This window comes from Protobothrops mucrosquamatus, unplaced genomic scaffold (genome assembly GCF_001527695.2).
Source record: "Protobothrops mucrosquamatus isolate PMUCROS unplaced genomic scaffold, P.Mucros_1.0 scaffold861, whole genome shotgun sequence".
NCBI lineage: Eukaryota > Metazoa > Chordata > Lepidosauria > Squamata > Viperidae > Protobothrops > Protobothrops mucrosquamatus.
Genome location: NW_015387116.1, coordinates 15,511 through 35,791, shown reverse-complemented (window position 1 = coordinate 35,791; position 20,281 = coordinate 15,511). Strand labels below are relative to the sequence as shown.

At 39.7% G+C, this 20,281-nt stretch overlaps 1 protein-coding gene across 1 annotated transcript; it reads right to left on the bottom strand.

Annotated features, from left to right (window-relative positions):
- Positions 1–4,011: 4,011 nt before the first annotated feature.
- Positions 4,012–15,525, bottom strand: SAMD7 (sterile alpha motif domain containing 7). The gene is made up of 8 exons (XM_029284715.1): positions 15,423–15,525; positions 13,441–13,561; positions 11,925–12,061; positions 10,924–11,002; positions 9,370–10,040; positions 8,169–8,290; positions 6,243–6,353; positions 4,012–4,236 (listed from the first exon to the last, which is right to left on the bottom strand). Exons 1-8 carry the CDS (start codon positions 15,523–15,525, stop codon positions 4,012–4,014), a joined length of 1,569 nt encoding a protein of 522 aa, XP_029140548.1.
- Positions 15,526–20,281: the final 4,756 nt, after the last annotated feature.

Sequence of the window (20,281 nt, the reverse complement as noted above, 5' to 3'; positions counted from 1 at the left end):
GACGCTCGCCATTTGCTGCGGGGCTCCGCTTGGAAGGCGCTGTTGTCTGTGTGAAGGGAAGATGCCCTCTGGGGTGGACAAAAGCATCCTCGTTCTGAAAAATGTTACCCCAACTATTCGAGCCAGTCTGTCCCAATAACGTGGAAAACCCCCCCAAATCCCAGGCTGGTTGTAGTTGGGGTGACCTTCGCGCATCTGGAAGGCACCAAGCGAGCGTGTTTGGTGAATAGAGCCATGGGCTAGGGCAGGGGTAGGCAACCTCGGCTCTTTTATGACTCGTGGACTTCAACTCCCAGAATTCCTGAGCCAGCATAGCTGGCTCAGGAATTCTGGGAGTTGAAGTCCACGAGTCATAAAAGAGCCGAGGTTGCCTACCCTTGGGCTAGTGATTAAGGCGCTTGTAGACGAAGCAAATCACAAAAGTCCCTAAATCCATCTCAATGCAGCCCACGGGCGAGCTTCCCAAGTTGTTACAACTTATTCTGCGCGTGGCAATAGAAATAAGCTTTTCATTTGCAAGGAAAGTAAATGCCTGCTTATTTCAGGGCGATGCTGTACATAGAAAACGACGAAATCCTACATTATGATACGCAGGTATCCAGTGAACGATCTGGGAGTAATCCCATCTTAAATGCTGCAAACCATGGCTCACACAAATTAAAAAAAAGATTATTGACTTCCCCCATTGGTTATCATCAGTAAAAAAAAATGTTCTGCCTTAATCTTTTATGATAGTATAGGTTGGTTCCACTTTTTAAGTTTAGGCAACTATTTTGAAATTTTTTTCATTCTAAAATGAAATAATAGAACATTTTTAAATTTTTGTGCCTATTCCCTGTGGGTTTTTTTTGTAGACATTCAGATGCTTGAGGTATATTACTAGTAAGAATTGCAATCTATAACTGAAACCACATTTTGGAGAAGTGGTTTCAAACACTTACTTAACTAACGATAACCCAACAGACCTTGATAAGTAATTTACATTATGCTGCGAAACTTAAGAAATCCTTGGTCATATCCCAGAGAAGAGCAAGTCTGAAGTTTATCTACATTGATAAAAAATGAAAATGTTTTTAAGAAAAAAAGTGAAGTGATACCTATATTAGACATGTCCAACCTGTGAGCCACATGTAGCCCTGGACAGTTAGTAATTCAGCCCCACTTTTAACATTTTTATGTAATTTATATACATTAACTATATTATATAGGTGGAAATCAACACCCCACTATGCTTTGGATCCTTCTGGATTGAAACAATTAGCCAGCTATAAGCTGTTGTTCAGGGACACCGGAATGTGTTAACAGCACACTTTCTTGGGGCAACTTTCATGTCTCCCATGAATGAATAAACCTAGAAAAATTATTACCAGATGCCTTAAACCTACCCCTCTAGATAAGATCTACCACCTAGCTGGCATTGCCCCGCCTGCTACTAGAATTTGTAGTATGCAGAACTTTTGCCTTTAGGTGTTGGGGTATTCAAAATACTTGACCAGGCAAACAACTCTGGTAATTCTTGAGTGTGCACATCCTCCATGGTTATATGGTGGCTGTCCCTAGTTGGTAGCTTGGTTTTTAGAGCCTCTCTAAAAATGAAATACCAAAAATGATGCTTGAAGTGCAGATGGAGGAAGAGAAAAAGCAAATCTGAGCGCTGGTAAAGTTCAGGCCTGTACCATGACAATCTTCTCCCTTACTGCGTCACTGGGCTATTACCCAGTAGCCTTACTTAAGTGATCCATTCCCTTTTGGGGAAGTATCTGCATGATGTTCTCCCACCATTGTGATCAATTTGCACAGCATTTTACAGATTTCACCAAGTCTTGATTCCACGTGCAGAGTCGGTAATGTTGCAATGTTATTTGACATTTCTTTTGGCTGCGAGCTCCAAGGAAGTAGATTTTTTTCCTGTCACCTGCTTTTTGCATCTCTGCCTTCCTGGCTGTTGGGGGAAGTGAATGAAGAAGTAGCCACTTTGATCTAACAAACTGTCAACACCCTCTGGGTGGGTGAGTGCATTAACAGCAGTCTTTTTTTTTTTTAATTATTTTATTTTTTTACAATCATAAGCATAAATAAACACAAAAACAGCAGTCTTGAAGGAGGTTCTGATGTGCTCCCTTCTGCAAAAGCCATCAGTGGATGAGAGGTTTTGGATAATTATTGTCCAGTCTCCAGCCTCCCATTTTTAAGGAAGGCTGTTGAGACAACTTTGGAGAACTCCAGAAATAGATGATTTGGATCCTTTCAGCCGGGGATCACACTATGGAACAGAGACATTATTAATCACTGTTGGATGAACCTTTGCCCTGGATGAAGTTACACAGTCCCTATCCTTCCTGTTTTTTTGTTTTTTGTTTTAGTAACTGTTGACCATGGCATTACTGGACTACCTACAAGGATTGGGGCTGAATGCACTGTTTTCCAGTGGTTGTGTTCTTTCTTCAGTTTGCTATTTCAAACAATTGTGGTGAGAGATGAGAGGTGAGGAATAGCATTCAGACTTGCAAGATTTTGTTATTGTAGGTTTACAGCGAAGCAACATGGACTTGCTGTTTCTACAACTGGGTTCTGTGACAATGTCAGCATTGTTTATGGGTGGGCAGACAGATTTGGAACAAGTATGAAATTTAAAAGTCTTTGTAAATTTGGGATGCATAGTGAAAAGAGACCAGGTGGAGTCCATAGTTAAGAGACCCCAAAACAAGGGTCATCTTTTCATATAAATTAGGCCTCTTTGTAATCTTGCATTTTCATAGATCAAGAACGGCAACCAAGTAAGCACCATTAAAAAAAAGAAAACCAAATTCAGGGCAGATGAATGATTCTATCATTTTATTTTAGTGAATTCATATTTATACAATAAATAATATTTGTTAACCACACGGGTGCCAAATTTCAGTTTCTATAACAATCATTTTATAAACATAAAGGTTTATAATTGTTTTACATGGCCTGTGACATTCTTTGCTGGCAAGTCCACTGAATGAACACTTTCAAGATCAATCAATCACTTTCGAGATCAAGAATAGAGCTGGAAGGGACCTTGGAGGTCTTGCAGTCCAGCCCCCTGCTCAAGCAGGACACCCTGTAACAGTGATGGCGAACCTTTTAGAGACCGAGTGCCCAAACTGCAACCCAAAACTGGGTTATCGCTGGGTGCCAGGTGGACGTGGCCCATTGGGTGGGCATGGCTGTGGTGGTCATGGCAGACCTGGTGGGTGTGGCCAAGGTGGGCATGGTCACCTTGATCTTGCTCGTGGGGAGGGATGCCTGTGGGGGACGGGCAGAGCTGGGGGAGATGAGGCAAGTGAGACAGGGCGGGGGTGCCATTGTCGCAAGGCAAGGCAGGGGCCAGCGAGCCCATGGGGGCAGACAGTGTCCATCAGCAGCCACAGCCTGCTGGCCCCTCGACTGGTGCACTCTGGGGCTCTGCAGCCCGCCGCCAGCAGTTCAGAGAAGCCGCCTTTGAGCTGGACGGCTGGCTGACAGCTGAGGAGGCGATGCAGTGGGTCGTGTCCGGGAAAAGGAGAGCATGCGAGGCCAGGAGGGATGGGACGGTGGGGGAGGGAAAACAGCTGTGCTGGGATGCATCCGGCCACGTGGGACCTTGGCGAGTTAGCAGGCGGCTGGTTGAAGAGGGACGGTTGCCATCTCTGGGGCATGGTGCGCGTGCCCACAGAGAGGGCTCTGAGTGCCACCTCTGGCACGCGTGCCATAGGTTCGCCACCACTGCCCTATAACATTTCAGCAGGTGGCTGTCCAGTCTCTTCTTTAAAACCTCCAGCGATGAAGCACCTACAAAGCAAGCTGTTCTGCTGATTATTTGTCCTCACCGTTAGGAAGTTTCTCCTTAATTCCAGGTTGCTTCTCTCCTTGATTAGTTTCCATCCATTGTTTCTTGTCCTGCCCTCTGGTGCTTTGGAAAATAGCTTGACTCCCTTATTTTTGACAATGATTTTTGACAAAAAGTTTTGACAAAGAGTTTTGACAGTGGCTCCTCTGATCCAGCTAGAGCGGATTATTGTCTGTGCTTGCTGAAATTACTTGTTCCACTGTTTTTGAAGTTTCAGGATCTTGAGTGCAAGGACTGGCCAGAATAGTAAGAGCACTGCCACAGGGAAGATGGGATGCGGTATCATGGAAAGGACCGGAAGATGTGCTAGTTGCAGATGGGACAGGCATGGCCAAGGGAATATTCATCGTGCAGAATACATTTCTCAGGCATTGGGACACCTTTAGGGAAATGAAATACTTTTATTTAAATACTTTAAAATAATGTTGCTGTCTTAAACTTATCAATAAATACAACCGTATAGCATCCCTATATGTCAATGTTTCCCAATCTTGGGAAACTTTAAGATAGGTGGACTTCAACTCCCAGAATTCCCCAGCCAGCATGGCTGGCTGGGGAATTCTGGGAGTTGAAATCCACGTATGGGTGGATGCTCCAACACTGGAGGTTTTTAAGAAGAGTTTAGATAACCATTTGCCTGAAATGATACAGGGTTTTCTGTTTGAGCAGGGGTTGGATTTCTCCAAGGTCCCTTCTAACTCTGTTATTCAGTTAAAGTCACCAAGGCTGGAAAACATTGCTATATCTAAACTTTCTTGTCTGGTTGCTTTGACGGGAGCCCACTGTAACTCGAACAGCAAATTAACTGGGTTATTTCATCTTCTTATTTCCACGTATTCCTCATGCTAAATCCAGCTCTGATTTCTCCAGAAATAGTTTGACATCTTTTATAAGAAATAAGAAGTGTTGCATTCTGTTATTTGTTCACTATATCCCCCTGAACTGCGGTTAATTATTCTTACTATAACTAAGGGATGTGAATAGATAAAAGTGAGAGGAAGGATGGATAAAGACAGGAGAAATAAAACTGCTTAACGATTAAAATGAAAGCAAAATTACTATGTAAAAGCAAGAGAGAGGAAGTTGATCCAAACAGCAAACTCAGGAGAAAGACTGTGCAGTTATTATTATGTACAGTTGTTTACAGATTCAAAATAAGCAAAACACTGAGCATGGTAGGGGCTTTTCACTATTCAAAGCCCCTTACTGAGTCTTCATCATAGTATCATTATTACCCTCTTTATTGTGTAGTAATAATGAAAGAAATGATTCTGTACAAGTGGAATCCATGGAGTCAGCTAATGAAGAATAATATAGAGGAATTGTCCTTTGAGAATAGTGGTTGGATCATTGCTATAATTGTTCATCATCCTGGTTTCCTATCATTAAGAAATGTTTACCATCCCGGTTTCCTATCATTAAGAAATGTTTGTGTCATACTGGCAATATGCCACCACATATAGTAGCATCACTACTTTAACACGATGGCATTCCTATTGCTTGTGCTTCTTTGTAACACAAAGAAAATGCTACCGTAATTTATAGGCCTTGACTTACAACAATTCATTTAATGACCATTCACAGTTAACAACAGCATTGGGAAAAAAATGATTTATGGCCATTTTTCATACTGATGACCGTTGCAGCATCCCCATGGTCACATGATCAAAATTTGTTTGCCTGGCAACTGACTCATATTTATGACAGCTGCAATCCTGTGGCCGTGTGATCATCTTTTGTGACAAAGTCAATGGGGAAGCCAGATTCACTTTACAACTTAACAGCTGCAGTGATTCACTTACCAACTGTTAAACCGACATAGAGCCATGGTGGCGCAGTGGTTAGAATGCAGTACTGCAGGCTAACTCACTGCTCACACCAGCAGTTCGATCTTGACAGACTCCAGGTTGATTCAGCCTTCCATCCTTCCGAGGTGGATAAAATGAGGACCCAGATTGTTTAGGGGCAATATGCTGACTCTGTACACTGCTTAGAGAGGGCTGTAAAGCACTGTGAAGCGGTATATAAGTTTAAGTGCTATTGTTATTTACTTGCACATTCCACCAAACAATGTCCACTGCAGACAATGGGTTCATTTAATGACTGCAGCATTCACTTAACAATCATTACATTCACTTGATGACTGCTGCAAAAAAGTTGTAAAATCGGGTTAGCCATGTGATAACCCTCTTAAAGACCAGCATGATTTATGATTGTAATTCCAGGCTCAGTTATGGTTGTACCTGTACCAGATAACAAAAGCAAACTAGAGCTAATTTTTAATAAAAATCACGTAAAAAGTTAGTGAAAATTAAATATCTATTTGAAAGTGCTATGGTTTCCATGTGCTCAGTGTTTGGCATTTCAAAAGATCTATGCACTATACCTGTGATTGAATCTTTAAAGCGGGCCCAAGTTTTAACCCCATCATGTCTAAAAGATGTTCTTCTGTAAGCAGGGGTAAGGTTTCTCCATCAATGACATGATCTTTAAATACCTTTAAAAACAAAGGAGTAAATATTGTCATTGAAACAATAAGTGCTCTGTTGCAGTGTCATACAAGGAATCCTGAAGAAGGTCTTAGAGTAATGGCACCATAAAGCTGAAAATAACCTTACTGGTTATCTAGTAGTTCAACTCTGCTTTTGTGCCGGATCCACTGAATGCTACCTCTTGTAGAGATAGTCCTCAGCTTACGACCACAATCGAGCCCAAAATTTATGTTGCTAAGTGAGAAATTTGTTAAGTGAGGTTTGCCCCATTTTACGACTTTTCTTACCACAGCTGTTAAATGAATCACAATTGTTAAATTAGGAACACAGTTGTTAAACGATTCTGGCTTCCCCGTTGACTTTGCTTGTCAGAAGGTCGCAAAAGGTGATCACATGACCTCAGGATACTGCAACTGTCATAAATGTGATTCAGTTATCAAGCATATGAATGTATGACTAGTTTGGATTCCAGAAGAATCAAAGTAAGATGGCTATCTTATCCAACACCTCCATTCTATATGATCTCTCCAAAGTACCATTTCCCTCTACTTTTATAACTTTCAACCAGGCTTGGTTATTCCCACTTCCCTGGCTCTTCGTATAGGAACAGTCTTTTATTTTGAGAAATATTTTGTATTTGAAAATCATCTTTTGTCTCTTCCTAGAATCTCTTCTTTTTGGTATTTTTCCATATGCTCTGTAAGCTTAAACCTTCCTGTCTCCATGGCCAGCTTTGAGTGGATTTCATGTACACTGTACTACATAAAAAGAACATAGAATAATAGGGTTAAAAGGGACCTTGGAGGTCTTCTAGGCCAGGGCTTTTCAACCTTTTCACCCATTGTACCACTTTTAGGATACGGTAATATCTGAGTACCACCAGTCACTTAGCAAGGTGTCAAAAACTTGATGACCAAAAAAAAGAAAAAAGAAAAAAAGTGATGAAGTACAGATAGTCCTCGACTTACAAAGTTCGCTTAGTGACTGTTCGAACTTACAATGGCATTGAAAAAAGTGCCCCCCAAGCCACAGCCGAGCAAGACACCTGCCTGCCCACCTGGCGGCGCTCTTCCTCCTGTCCCAGGTTTCCATTGTTGTGAGCATTTCTGTTGAGGATTGGCAGCGGGGGTGGGGTGGGGGGTGTTTGGTTTTTATTCCCCCTGTCTGCTGAGTGGTTGCAGCAGGTTTTGGTCACTTCACATAACCCTGGGACACTGTGACCATCATAAATATGAATCAGTTGCCACGCATCTGAATGTAAGTCACAAGACCCTGAAGATAAGGCAACATTCCAGCTGACTGGTGCTTCTTCAGGGCTCAGCAGAATCAGGATCAGCGCCGAGCTCCAGCTGGATCAGCGCCGAGCTCCAGCTGGACCCTGCGCTGATCCTGGCGCTTCCACTGAGCCCTGACAGCCCTGAAGAAGCACCGATCATCTGGAAAGCGGCACTGATCCTGGCGCTTCCGCTGAGCCCTGACAGCCCTGCAGCTCCAGCCATCTCTTGCTCAGGCTTGTGCGGTGCTGCCACCGGTTCAGCTCATTCCCTTCCCCCGCTACCACTTTTCTAGGATGGTCACATATCACCTGCCAGGTGTCAATCCACCACAGGTGGTACCCATACCACTGGTTGAAAAGCCCTGTTCTAGTCCAACCCCCTGCTCAAGCAGGATACCCTACCATTCCAAACAAATGGCTTTCCAGTCTGTTCTTGAAAACCTCCATTGATGTCTTCATACAAAACGTAGTAAAAAAAACCTAGATAGCATTAAGGCATGGATGGCATTACATAATCANTTTTTTTTCAAATATTTATGATTACCTGAGCATAGTCAGAGCATCCTGGGAGACTGTTGATAAAACTGTATACATCTTCAACAGTCCATTTGCAAATATCTTCAGCAGATGAAATTTGTTCTCCATTTAAAATTAGTCTGGAAGGGGCTAGGAGAATGAAAAAGAATCAGCTTTTATTTTTACTGATTAGCAAAGAAATCAGAGAAACATTTGAACTAATGACTACATGTTGAATCTACAGCTGTGGCTCTCAACCTTTTGGGCACCAGGGACCGGTTCCATGGAGAGATGTTTTTCCGTGGATCAGAGAGGGTGTAGTTTCATATGCTGCCTGCATCCCCTGGAAGGGGCTCTGCACAGACCGTTTTCTGGCATGTCGTGGACCGGTGCCGGTCCACAGACCAGGGATTGTGGACCCCTGATCTACAGTACATATGGAAGGCTAAATTAAATACAGGTAGTCCTTGACTTATAGCAACAATTTGGAGCACAATTTCCATTGCTACGCAAGACAGTTGTTAAGTGAGCCACATCCAATTGTATGACCTTTTTGCTACAATTGTTAAGTGACTCACTGCAGTGTTAAGCTAATCCAGCTTCCCCCATTGACTCTGCTTGTTGGAAGCAGCCTGGGAAAATGACCCTGGGATGCTGCCACTGTTGTAAATACATGGTGGGGGCTAAACATCCAGATTTTGATTACATGATTATGGGGATGTTGTGAAAGTTTTAAGAGTGAAAACCCATCTTAAATCACTTTTTTTCAATAATGTTATAACTTCAAATGCTTGCTATATGAATGGTTATATGTTGAGGACTAATTATAGTGTAAGGGGTTGGACTAGAAGACCCCCAAGGTTCCTTCCAACTCTGTTATTCTCTTATTCTGTTAAAATCCTAATGCTGCTTCCCTTCATGAGGGTGGATTACAAATTGATTTTCATTGGGAAAGAGATTTTAAAGCATCTCCAATGCTTTTTCTCTATGCTACAGTTCTGAGAGTTCTCTGCAAGTAGAATGTGTTGACTTTGTGATCACCATACATAGTTTCCATGAAGTATATAGCTTGCCTTTCATGCCAGGCTGCATTGCAGACATGGAGAATTTGTGGTTCTCCGGATGATGCTTTCAACAATTACTAGCATCCTTTCATCTGGGACTATTTGGCTCATAATCTAGTAATATCTGAAAGGTCATGGTGTTCTCCTGCATGTCTTATTACTTACCGAAAGATAATGGAGGTTGTTTGAATAAGGAGAAGCCACTTGCCAGAGCAGAGAATGTGATTTTTGATGGATCTGCACGCTTTTCATTAAAGACTAAGCAAGAATTGTGGGGATCTTTCTCGTTTCTATTGTGACTGTCACTTCCTTCACTGGGCATTTTATGGTTACACAAGTTCTTTCTCAGGCCACCTTCACATTCCTTCTCATTTTGGGTGACAGCTGCTGATGGTGCTGCATGGACCTCCCGTTCTGCGTCTGCTGCAGCAAGCTTGCTTGGCGTCTCCACTTTGGTTTCTTTTTTATCCTCTTTTTCTTCACTGACAGTCACCGAGGCCAGATCCACATCCCTATCCTCCAGTTGGTTCTTTCCATGACTGAAGTGGCAACGAGCAAGTTTGCGAAGACCAGCTCTTCTGCTTGGTCGACGGCCTCGTTCCCTTTGAAGCATGGTGAAAGGTGGATAGGAGCTAGTGGCCATGAACATGGCATTCCTCTGAAGTTCATTGAAGGTAGTCTGATGGACATACAAGCCATCGGACAGGTGTCTTGCTTGAAAACCAGTGGAGCCAGCTGGGACATCAGAGTAAGGGAAAAAGCCCCTGAGTTTTAGAAGACTTTTTCGGTGAGCTTTTTCGAGTTCTTTTTGTTGAAACATGGCATTCATTTCCATCCTAAGTAATGGTCATAAACATCACAACGTAACTGGAAATGAAATCTTTGTCTACCAGTTATTTATTTTGCCATCAGAAGTTGGTTACAGTATATAAAGTTTGCAACATTAAGCATTGTAGAGCAGTACTAGACTATGTGATTTACAGGCAGAATCCCCCACACCTAAGCCAATATTTCCTGGCATCTTCTATTTTTTTTAAAAAAAAACCCCTTCATCTGAGCCCTTGAAGACCTGCAGTTTGTGAATATTAAAAATGTTAAATCTTTTTCAATTACAGGGCTGCATTACTTAACCAGTAACCTTCAGAGGGTTACACACACACACACAAACACACACACACACACATTGTGGTTCGTACTAAAATGCACTCTTGAATAGAGCAAAACTCTTGATGACTACATGGATGCATCCATGAAGTCATAATATGGAAACAGATTACAGAAAGATTTTTAGACTTCCCTGTTTAGCCTCTCTGGTCCTAGAAATTCTTGGTGGTCTCCCATCCAAACAGCAATCAAGGCTAGTTTATAAGTCCAGACAAAGTGCTAGATGCTGTTGCCTTCTGAGATATGTACCACAATAATCATATTAGCAAAGTCTACATAACGCAATAAGTGACAGATTTATACTAGCACCTAATGGACAAAGATGAAAATGTAGAAAGATTGCCTATAATTTAAACAGGAATACCATCCATATAACCACAGTAATTAGGTGACCTATAAGCATACTGAGCTGTCTGACATGCTAATTATAATTTATTTAATCAGGGTTAATTAAGTAAACCTCAGGTATAAACATTCATACAAACCACAAGCTAAGTGATAATTAATTATGACTTAGCGTGTATATTCTAATAATTGTGATTTATTTCTTTTTACCTGGCAATATTTTGTTTCTGAATCAATTCTTGTCTTTTGGCTACTGCTTCCATTGATTCGGATTGAAGAAAACTATATCCTAGTAATTGAATGAATGAATGAACGAATGAATAAAGATAATTGAAAATTAGTTTTAGCATCATTCACTTGTTTAAAACTGGATTAATAATCTGCTCTGATACTGGTTTTCATTATACTGATAGATTAGCAAGATTCTGTTAATGTATCCTTACAATAAAGCAGAATTTGCTCCTCTGGTTGTGATTCTTATTTGATTTACTCGGTGAGGCTGGCAGTCATGGACGACTATGCATGCTTTGAAAATGATTTGGAAGAAAATATCTATGGAGATTCTCAGTCATCCAGGTCATGGCTGTCCCAAAGATGCTTTTTCACGAGATAACTGGACTTCCTTGTTTTTCTTTGAAGATGTTTCGCTTCTCATCCAAGAAGCTTCTTCAGCTCTGGGCTAGTATTCCTGATTGTACTTCTTATCTGGACTACCTCACAGGCTAACATTACCATCTTTTTAATGCACAGAATGAAATCAGGGCCCTTTAATCAATTCAGAGACTCAGTGCAAGTTTTCCCATGCACACACCTATTGTTTAACACAATCGACTCAGCTCTTCAAAATGATGATTTGGATCAAATCAGAAATTTGAGGGGTCCTTGGTACTCTCTGATCTTGCTTTTTTTTCCTGCAGACATTTCATTACCCTAACTAGGTAACATCATCAGTTGTAGGTAACTGATGATGATGATGATGATGATGATGATGATGATGATGATGTTACCTAGTTAGGGTTGAAACATCTACAGGAAAATAAGCAAGCTCAGAGAGCACCAAGGACCCCACATGTCAACCCTGAGCTACAAATATTCTCCTTCATTGGTATAAGAAATTTGAATCAGGCCTTGGGGTGATTTGACACCAATAGTTTTCCTACTGCTGCTGTCTATTTACTTACTCAGTTACTTATGATTTTGCTCTTTCTTACCTGGTCCTTGGGAAACGCAACTAGATAATAAGTTTGGGATGTTAGTAAGTTGTGAGACAGGAGGTCCAAGCGTGGAAGCCACATGTATCTGCCTGAGATCAGGTGTAGGTAAGATCTCAGATGCAGGTAACAAATTTCTAGGAGAGCAAACAAGACAGCTAGTTAAAGTATCTTATGTGCAAACGCTGAAATTCTGTGAAAGAAAAAAAATCTAGAAAGGAAACTTCCTATCTATGAATCAGTAAAAGAGAGCAAACAGCCTATAACGCACAGTCATTCAGAATCCTGAAATAAAAAGTTGTTGGTACAAAAAAACCCACCTGGCCATTTACACGAGATATTCCCAAGTACTTTTGACCCTGAATTTAAAAACTGATGATATATTTGGATTTAATGTAGATATTAAGGAGTAAATGTCGATTAGCCCTTTTAAAGCCTTAAGCAAAACATCTATATTAATAGTTTAACATTTTTTAAAATAAAATAACAAATGGAGCAGAGCCAACTGCAGGATCAGATGTTTGGATCAAAATATGAAAGCACCTCATAATGCTGTCAGTTCTGCCTCTTTGGTATGTGTGAGCAATGTCACTACACATGTCCAAAGGGCATGGAGCTTGTATTGTGACAGTGTGCCCCCTGTTTTTGTTATTTGTCCTCCCTCCCAATGAGGAACCATATTCCAAATTGATCTGACAGTTATGTACGGAAAGGAAACGCTCGTGGAGCCAATATAGGTAACCTTTTCTGGAAGAAAAGAATATCTATAACAGTACTTTTCAACCTTGGCAGGTTTAAGATGTGTGGACTTCAAGTCCCAGAATTCCCCAGCCAGTATGTTGAGAAACACAGTCTGTAGTGAAAGAGTGCTAGATCAGAACTTAGATTTACAAGTAGTTCTCAGCTTATGACCACAATTGTGATGGGAATTTCCATCACTAAATAATGTGGTCATTAAGTGAATCACAACTGATTTTGCAACCTTTTTGGCATGGCTGTTAAGCAAACCTAACTTCCCTCATTGACATTGTTTGTCAGAAGCCCCCTGGGAAGGTTGCAAATGACTATCACATGATTCTGGGATGCTGTAACCATTGTAAATACATGCCAGTTGTCAAACACCTAAATTCTGAACATGTCACCTCTGTGACAATTATAAGTGCAAGACCAGTTGTAATTCACTTTTTTCACTGCTATAATTTCACAATTATTAAACAAATGGTCATAAATCAAGATCTACCTCTATTGACCTCAGATATATTGAACATGTTGGCTGGTAATTGTTGGCACAGCTGCCCAATACATGCAGTTCTGTTTTAAAGCTCTTTAAACAGCATTGCTCTACATCAGGGGTCTTCAAACTTGGTCCTTTTATGACTTGTGGACTTCAACTCCCAGAATTCCTCAGCCAGCCATACCAGCCAGTCATAAAGGGGCCATTTTCCACACTTCTGCTCTACATACTCTACCATATACAGGGACAACATCTTTTCCTTCATCAGTTGGCTAGGAGTACCTTTCCATAAACCGAGATTCCAACTGTGAAGGAATTGTCTGCATTCCATGCTGGCATATTAGCGGTGGGTGTCTTGCCATGAACTGGCTCCTCGTTAGGATCTCTTGCTGATGCCTCAGTTCTAAAACAAATCATATAATATTGATGTGCTAACAGTGAGTGCATTTGGTTCAGCAATATAGAATTGACCTTGGACATAGGGAAGGAAGGAGTACTCCGTTGAGGGGGCAGGTTTGCAGAAAAGATTACACAGCCTTGAGAAAAAAGAAAGCGTGGGGACGAAAGGAACTCAAAATAACTCTGCCCTGATTTTGTTTAATATAAAATGGGAAAGAGAGAAACATTTTCAAGACTGAGGTAAGCCCTTTGAAGAAGGGTAGGTCACGAAAGGGGCATATCAGGAATTCCACAAAGGTTTTTTATTGTAATAAGATACAATATCAGAAGCTTAAAAGCCTGTCTCTCTGTTTATACATGTTAAGCAATTATGGCACATGGAAAATGCTGGGGTTAGATCTCACACTGGTTTGTGTAGAACATCACTCTGACTTTCCTTCTGGGCCTCATTCACGATTCTGGTTCCTGTTGCTTTAATGCAGTGCTTCCTAAACTTTTTCCTTCATTACCTAAAATCTTTTATCTGAAAGTTTTATTGAACTTTGAAGACTGGTCATAAGCCCCTTCCTTCAGCACCGTTGTAACTTTGAATAGTCACTAAACAAATAGTTGTAACCTGAGGACTACTGCATTATTATGAACAATGTCGTCAAATTATCACTATGTCATTTCAACAAATCCCCACTGGTAATTATTGCTTTGTAGGAACACTTTGGGAGATTTTGAATATATTATAGTACCTCTTGCAATATGTAAGTTGATTTCAATGTCCCTGTTGTGATGGGTAATTAGATTCTTTTATTACCCAAAGAAAAAACACTTTTATCCAATTCTGGGTATTTTACCCAACTTTGGGAAGCACTGCTTTAATGATTTGTGGCCTGGATAACTGAAAATTATTTCTTCCTGCATAAAGCTGTCTTTATCTTATAATTTTTGATTCTATCTGTTGTATATTGTATATTTGATAGAAATCAGACAGGTGGGAAGGCACGAGGGTGTTTTTTTACAGCACTGAAAGCTTTTCCACGGCTGAGAAAGAGGTGATTAAAAAAATTGTGTTAGAACATAAAGGTGTGAGAAAGAAGCCAGATCTGAATCCTGGAACTGACATGTTAGATTAGACCAGTGTTTCTCAACTGGGGCAACTTGAAGTTGTGTGGACTTCAGCTCCCAGAATTCTCCAGTCAGCAAAATGGTCAACTCCACACATCTGAAAGTTGGTAAGGTTGAGAAACACTGGATTAGAGGCTACACTACCCAATTTATCGGGGGTGTGATGGCCTAACATGCTGGGTTGTCGACCAGAAATTGGGCAGTTCAAGACCCAAGTATTGTGTGATGGGGTGAGTTCCTGTTCTTGCTCCAGCTCCTGCCAACCTTGCAGTCCAAAAGCATGCAAATGCAATTAGGTAAATAGGTACCACTTAGGTGGGAAGGTAACAAACATTCTGTGCACATCGCGTTCTGTGCATGTCAGCATATAAACATGCTGCTACCTGACCACAGAAGCCTCTGGACAACACTGGCTCTCTCAATTAGGAAACAGAGATGAGCACAGCCCACTAGAAAGGGACACGACTGGACAGGGGAAACCTTTAACTTTTTTTTTTTTACCCAATTCATAATGTATGACTATGAGCAGCATACATCCATAAAAATCAAAAAGAAAAGAAAAAACGTCCAACAAATATAGATCCAGTAAAACAAATCACAATCACACATATAATGGTATATGTTACTTAATTTAAAAACAAAGTTTATTTATAATTAAAGGAATGCAACTGTTAATCTAGAAAAATGTGGTACCCTGGTATTATATGGCAAAGTCTAAACTATCATGCTGAATTTTTATTCCATCTTACCACCAGGTGTAAGTCCACTCCCAATTTGGTAAAAGGCCCCGTCTTCCACACCTCTCTGCTTCCCAAGGATTATTATTTTTCTCATGTGATCCTGAGGAGTCATGCTGTTGAAATAATGCAATGGATCATCACCAGTAATCGGTGAAATGGAAATGTGTTGAGAGAAAGCAATTACATTAATAACACAAAACATCAGAGGAATATACAGGCAGTCCTCGACTTACAACAGTTCATTTAGTGATCATTCGAAGTTACAACGCCACTGGAAAAAATGAGTTATTTTTCACACTTATGATCTTTGCAGCATACCCATAGTCATGTGATCAAAATTCAGATGCTTGGCAACTGACTCATATTTATGACAGTTACAATGTCCCAGAGACCTGTGATTGCCTTTTGCGACCTTCTGACAAACAAAGTCAATGGGGAAGGCTAGATTCACTTGACAACCATGTTACTAACTTAACAACTTCAGTGATTCATTTAACAACTGTGGCAAGCAAGATTGTAACATGGGGCAAAATTCATTTAAAAACTGTCTCATTTAGCAACAGAAATGTGGGATCAATTGCAGCCGTAAGTCAAAGACCACTTATAAAATAGCACAGGCCTTATATATTGTTTCACAACTCTGCATTGATGGGACATTTCTAGAGTTATCAAGAGTGTTTAAAAAGACTACTGTAAGTTCTTTGTGTGCGCTTTGCACATGGAAACCTATGGCATTTTAGTTTGCAGGTTGGAAAAGAATGCCATAAAAATAGAGCTGTTTTCTACCTATTAAGCCATATCACTTAATTTTGACTGTCCAGATGTTCTTTCCAAACTTCAAGATTATTTCCAGTCCTGCAGTATAACATCTTTTAGAGTAAAGCAGGCAGATAGCTGAACCAGAGCTCTTCAATGTCTCTTGATGTTTCTCTCTATGGATTAGCTAAGAATTTTGAGGTAAAGCAGTGTTTTCCAACTAGCCTGCTGGTTGAGGAATTCTGGGAGTTGAAGTCCTCACGTTTTAAAGCTGCTGAGGTTGAGAAACATTGGAGTATGAAAAAACAGAGGTACCAGCTGTCAGGGCCTGGTTTCATATAGGAATCTTTTTTAATCCTATTCTGTAAATCCTAGCACTGCAGCACCTTATAGGGATGAAATCAAGTTAATCACTACTTTAGAGTTTTACCCTGAACAAACCCTTCTTGGCAGCAGGCAAGAGCCATTCATCCAGTGATAATTCTGCCACAGTTGGTTAAGCAAGGAATGGAAGTATGGCATTTTGTGGACTAAAACTAGTTGCGTACACTTAATCATGCTTTGCGAACTCCAGGGAGAATAAAGAATAGGCTGATGCACATGCAATTAACTCTTGTGTGCAAGTAAAGTTCAGAAGTAAAAGTTTAAATTTTTGAAAATCTTGTCCTTCAGTGATAACAGTGCTATTCAAAAATGTTATTCAGTTCATATTTAGTTTTATTGTGGTGAACTGAATGCAGAATAACAGAGTTGGAAGGGATTTTGGAGGTCTTGAGTCCAACTCCCCGCTTGAGCAGGAGACCCTATCCTATTCTTGACAAATCGCTGTTCAATCTCTTCTTAAAAGCCTCCTCCAATGATGGAGCACTTCTGCAGGCAAACTGTTTCACTGGTTAATTGTTCTCATTGAACTATTGTTGGGAACTAGGAATCCGCAGAACTAATATTCCCAACCTGGCAAATTCCATCTGTGGTGGACTTCAACTACCTAATCTTTAGCCAACAGCACACTAGGCCAGGAGAGATTACTTAGATGACTAAAGCTCCATTTATGAAGTTATAGTATAGGAGAGTCTTTGGTGGCCTATTGGTCTATTTCTCTTGGGTTACTGAAAATACCAAGTAGCCCTACTCTTGAATAGAGAGCACCAGGTGAAGAGAGAGATGCTTTGGGGTTGACAATGCAGTAACTAAGGCAAGTAGAACTTTAAAATAAACTCACAACATACTGAACCCACAAAGTAGCCAGCTACCCTTGAACCTAGCATGTTCTGTGAACTGATGTAGATATTTTATATTTCGGTATGTTGTTTGAACCTGCAACATTATATAAATTAGATGGATTCAGAAAGACATTTCAACAGCAACCCAGAAAATAATTAGGTTATGCCTGTGTGTTGTGTATATATGCACATGTACATATACATGTACATGTACATATACATATAGGATTTATTTAAAGCAGTTTCATTTTGGTTTTCCATAGATGCATCATAGCAAGCTATATAATGGGAATTGTACAATTTAGAAATTTGTGGTAGGAAAGGGATCTAGAGGTAAGATCCTGCTGTGAACCTCTCCAGGTCTCTAGAAAACTAGGCAAAAATGGACTGCCAAATCATACCTGTAACAAAAAAATGGAAAAACAAGATGGGAATCATATTGCAAGTCTTCTGTGATGTGGAAGGTTCCCATTTATTTGTTAAATTACTCCTAACCTCCAAATCCATCAAAAATGAATTTGCAAACTCACAAATTGGATTTTCTTGCCCCTCTACATGCTGGAGTTAATGTGTTTAACCACCATAGCTAGAACAAAATCCACATAAATTCGGTACATTCAAACTTAATGTCTGGTACAAAATGGTCATCCATTACAATCAACAAATCATCGTGCCCACATGTATTTAATTTATACCTATTTTTCCATTAGCATTAGTACTCAAATTAGTTTGAAATAAAATAAAATAATAAAATTGCATTTTAATTATTAAATTTTCCCTTATTAGCAAGGTGGCTTCAGCACTAAAACATGAATATATATATTCATATCAGCAAAAAACAGGAGCAATGAAACAAGTTTATCCTTCTTTGCAGGGAATTCAAAATGTTTCTAAAAAGACAGAGATTTAGAAGAAATTAATTTGTACAGAACAGAGAACAGTGGCTGAAATATGTTACTTTCGATTCTAAAAAAGCTTGTTTCCAAAAATATTGTATAAACTTTAAAGATTAAAGTCAAATGATTAGGATAGCTAAAGAACAAGCAGAAATACAATACTTATGCATGTGTTAAATTACATTCCTCATCTTTTCACATTTCATCAAGCTGGTTTACATCATGAAAAATAACACATACAATTAAAATGAGGGATACAAAGATACCTGAAAGTATAGTCATCTGATAGATGCACAGCCATATCACTTTTAATAAACAAAGATATTGTAATAATCAAAGATTCATGTGACTGAAATGCTCTTCTATTTCCCTAGTGTGAAACATGTTTTCCTGAGATTATGTTAAAATTACTGACATTGTTATTACATGGCTGTCCCACATGTAAGTTATGGTTGATTGCATATACTTACAGCAGTTGTCAGTACCTTCGTTTTGAAACAAGACAAGTGTATATAGAATATGCTGGATCTGTGCATTCACTCTGGTTGGCAGTATTGAAAAAGCATTGCAAAGTCAAGGCATTCTGAACAATGACTTTGATATAAACCCAAACTCAGCTTATTTGGATTACTCTTTATCCCTACCTTTAAGTCCTTTTGATTCTGACATCAGAAGCTCTTTTCCCACATCATCTCCTCAGCCAGCAGAAACAAAACAATGTAATTAGAAGTCAAACATCCCACTGATCTGATAAACCTATTTTGATATTTAACCTGTTAAGCTGTTAACAGCTTTCAAAGCCCTTAATGCATTCGCTGAAAATATTAATTGTTGCAGAAATTTTGCAGTCCACTGTGGAAGAATGATCACAGTGGTTTTAGAATATTATTTGTCTTGCAAATTTTTTCCCCTACAAAAACAAAAACATTGTGATCTGTAAGTCTTGGTGCCCTAGTTTGCTTATCCTGTTGGGTAGAAAAGATTAAAATCCCATTAAGCACACTGAAAAACAAACAAACTGAAAGGTTACAGCAGTTTGGTCTTTAGGTCTTGCTGCCTGTTAGTTAGCTCTCTGAAGCATTTGGGGGATCTCCTCACAAGAGATCAGTTTCTTCAAGAGAAAAAAAAATAGATAAAAAGATTCATCAGAATGTCAAAATCTAAGATTACTCAGGAATTTTGAGAATCTGTGAATGATACAGGCACTCACAAACCGGCTATCATGAGAAGCTTACTTTTTCAGAAAAGACCCCTCTATCATGGGTATTGATACCATCCTTGTAAAGGTAGTCCTCGATTTAGAACTTAACACCTGCAGTGATTCACTTAATAACTATGGCAAGAAATGTCATAAAATGGAGCAAAACTCACTTAACAACTGTCTTGCTTAGCAATGGAAATTTTGAACTCATTTGTGGTCATAAGTCAAGGATTACCAATATTTATTTTAACCCAAACTTATTAAATCACAGAAATCTTCCTTTCTCAATCCATTGATTTCTAAAACCTTTCCCAATATGATTATGTCTAACCAAGGGTTTTTATTTGAAGAAAAGACATTTTCTTGATATATTCAACTGGCTGAACCAACCTTTACTTTGTTCAACATAACCTCAGTTAGCTAATTGGCTTGTTTATACACAACTCTGAATCATAAGCAAACAACATGATGAGATCAGTGATGTGTATAAATCAAGTCTACATCCTTGATGCATATATATCAGATAATTACACAAATTTATTTGGTTTTCGGTTGCAATTTAGGGTAGTGAAGAATTCAGACAGAGGAAGTAGCATAAAACTGATATGAAACTGAATCATTATGTGCCATTTAGGATGGGCCAGAATATTAATAGATTGAAAATAAAATCCTCAGAATATTTTTTTGTGATTAAATGCAAGCAATATAGGATTTCAGTGTTTGCAAATCCTTTTTGTCAAATCAACTTGTGGCATTAATCCTCTAATGGTATTATTCCCTTAGAATATTTTC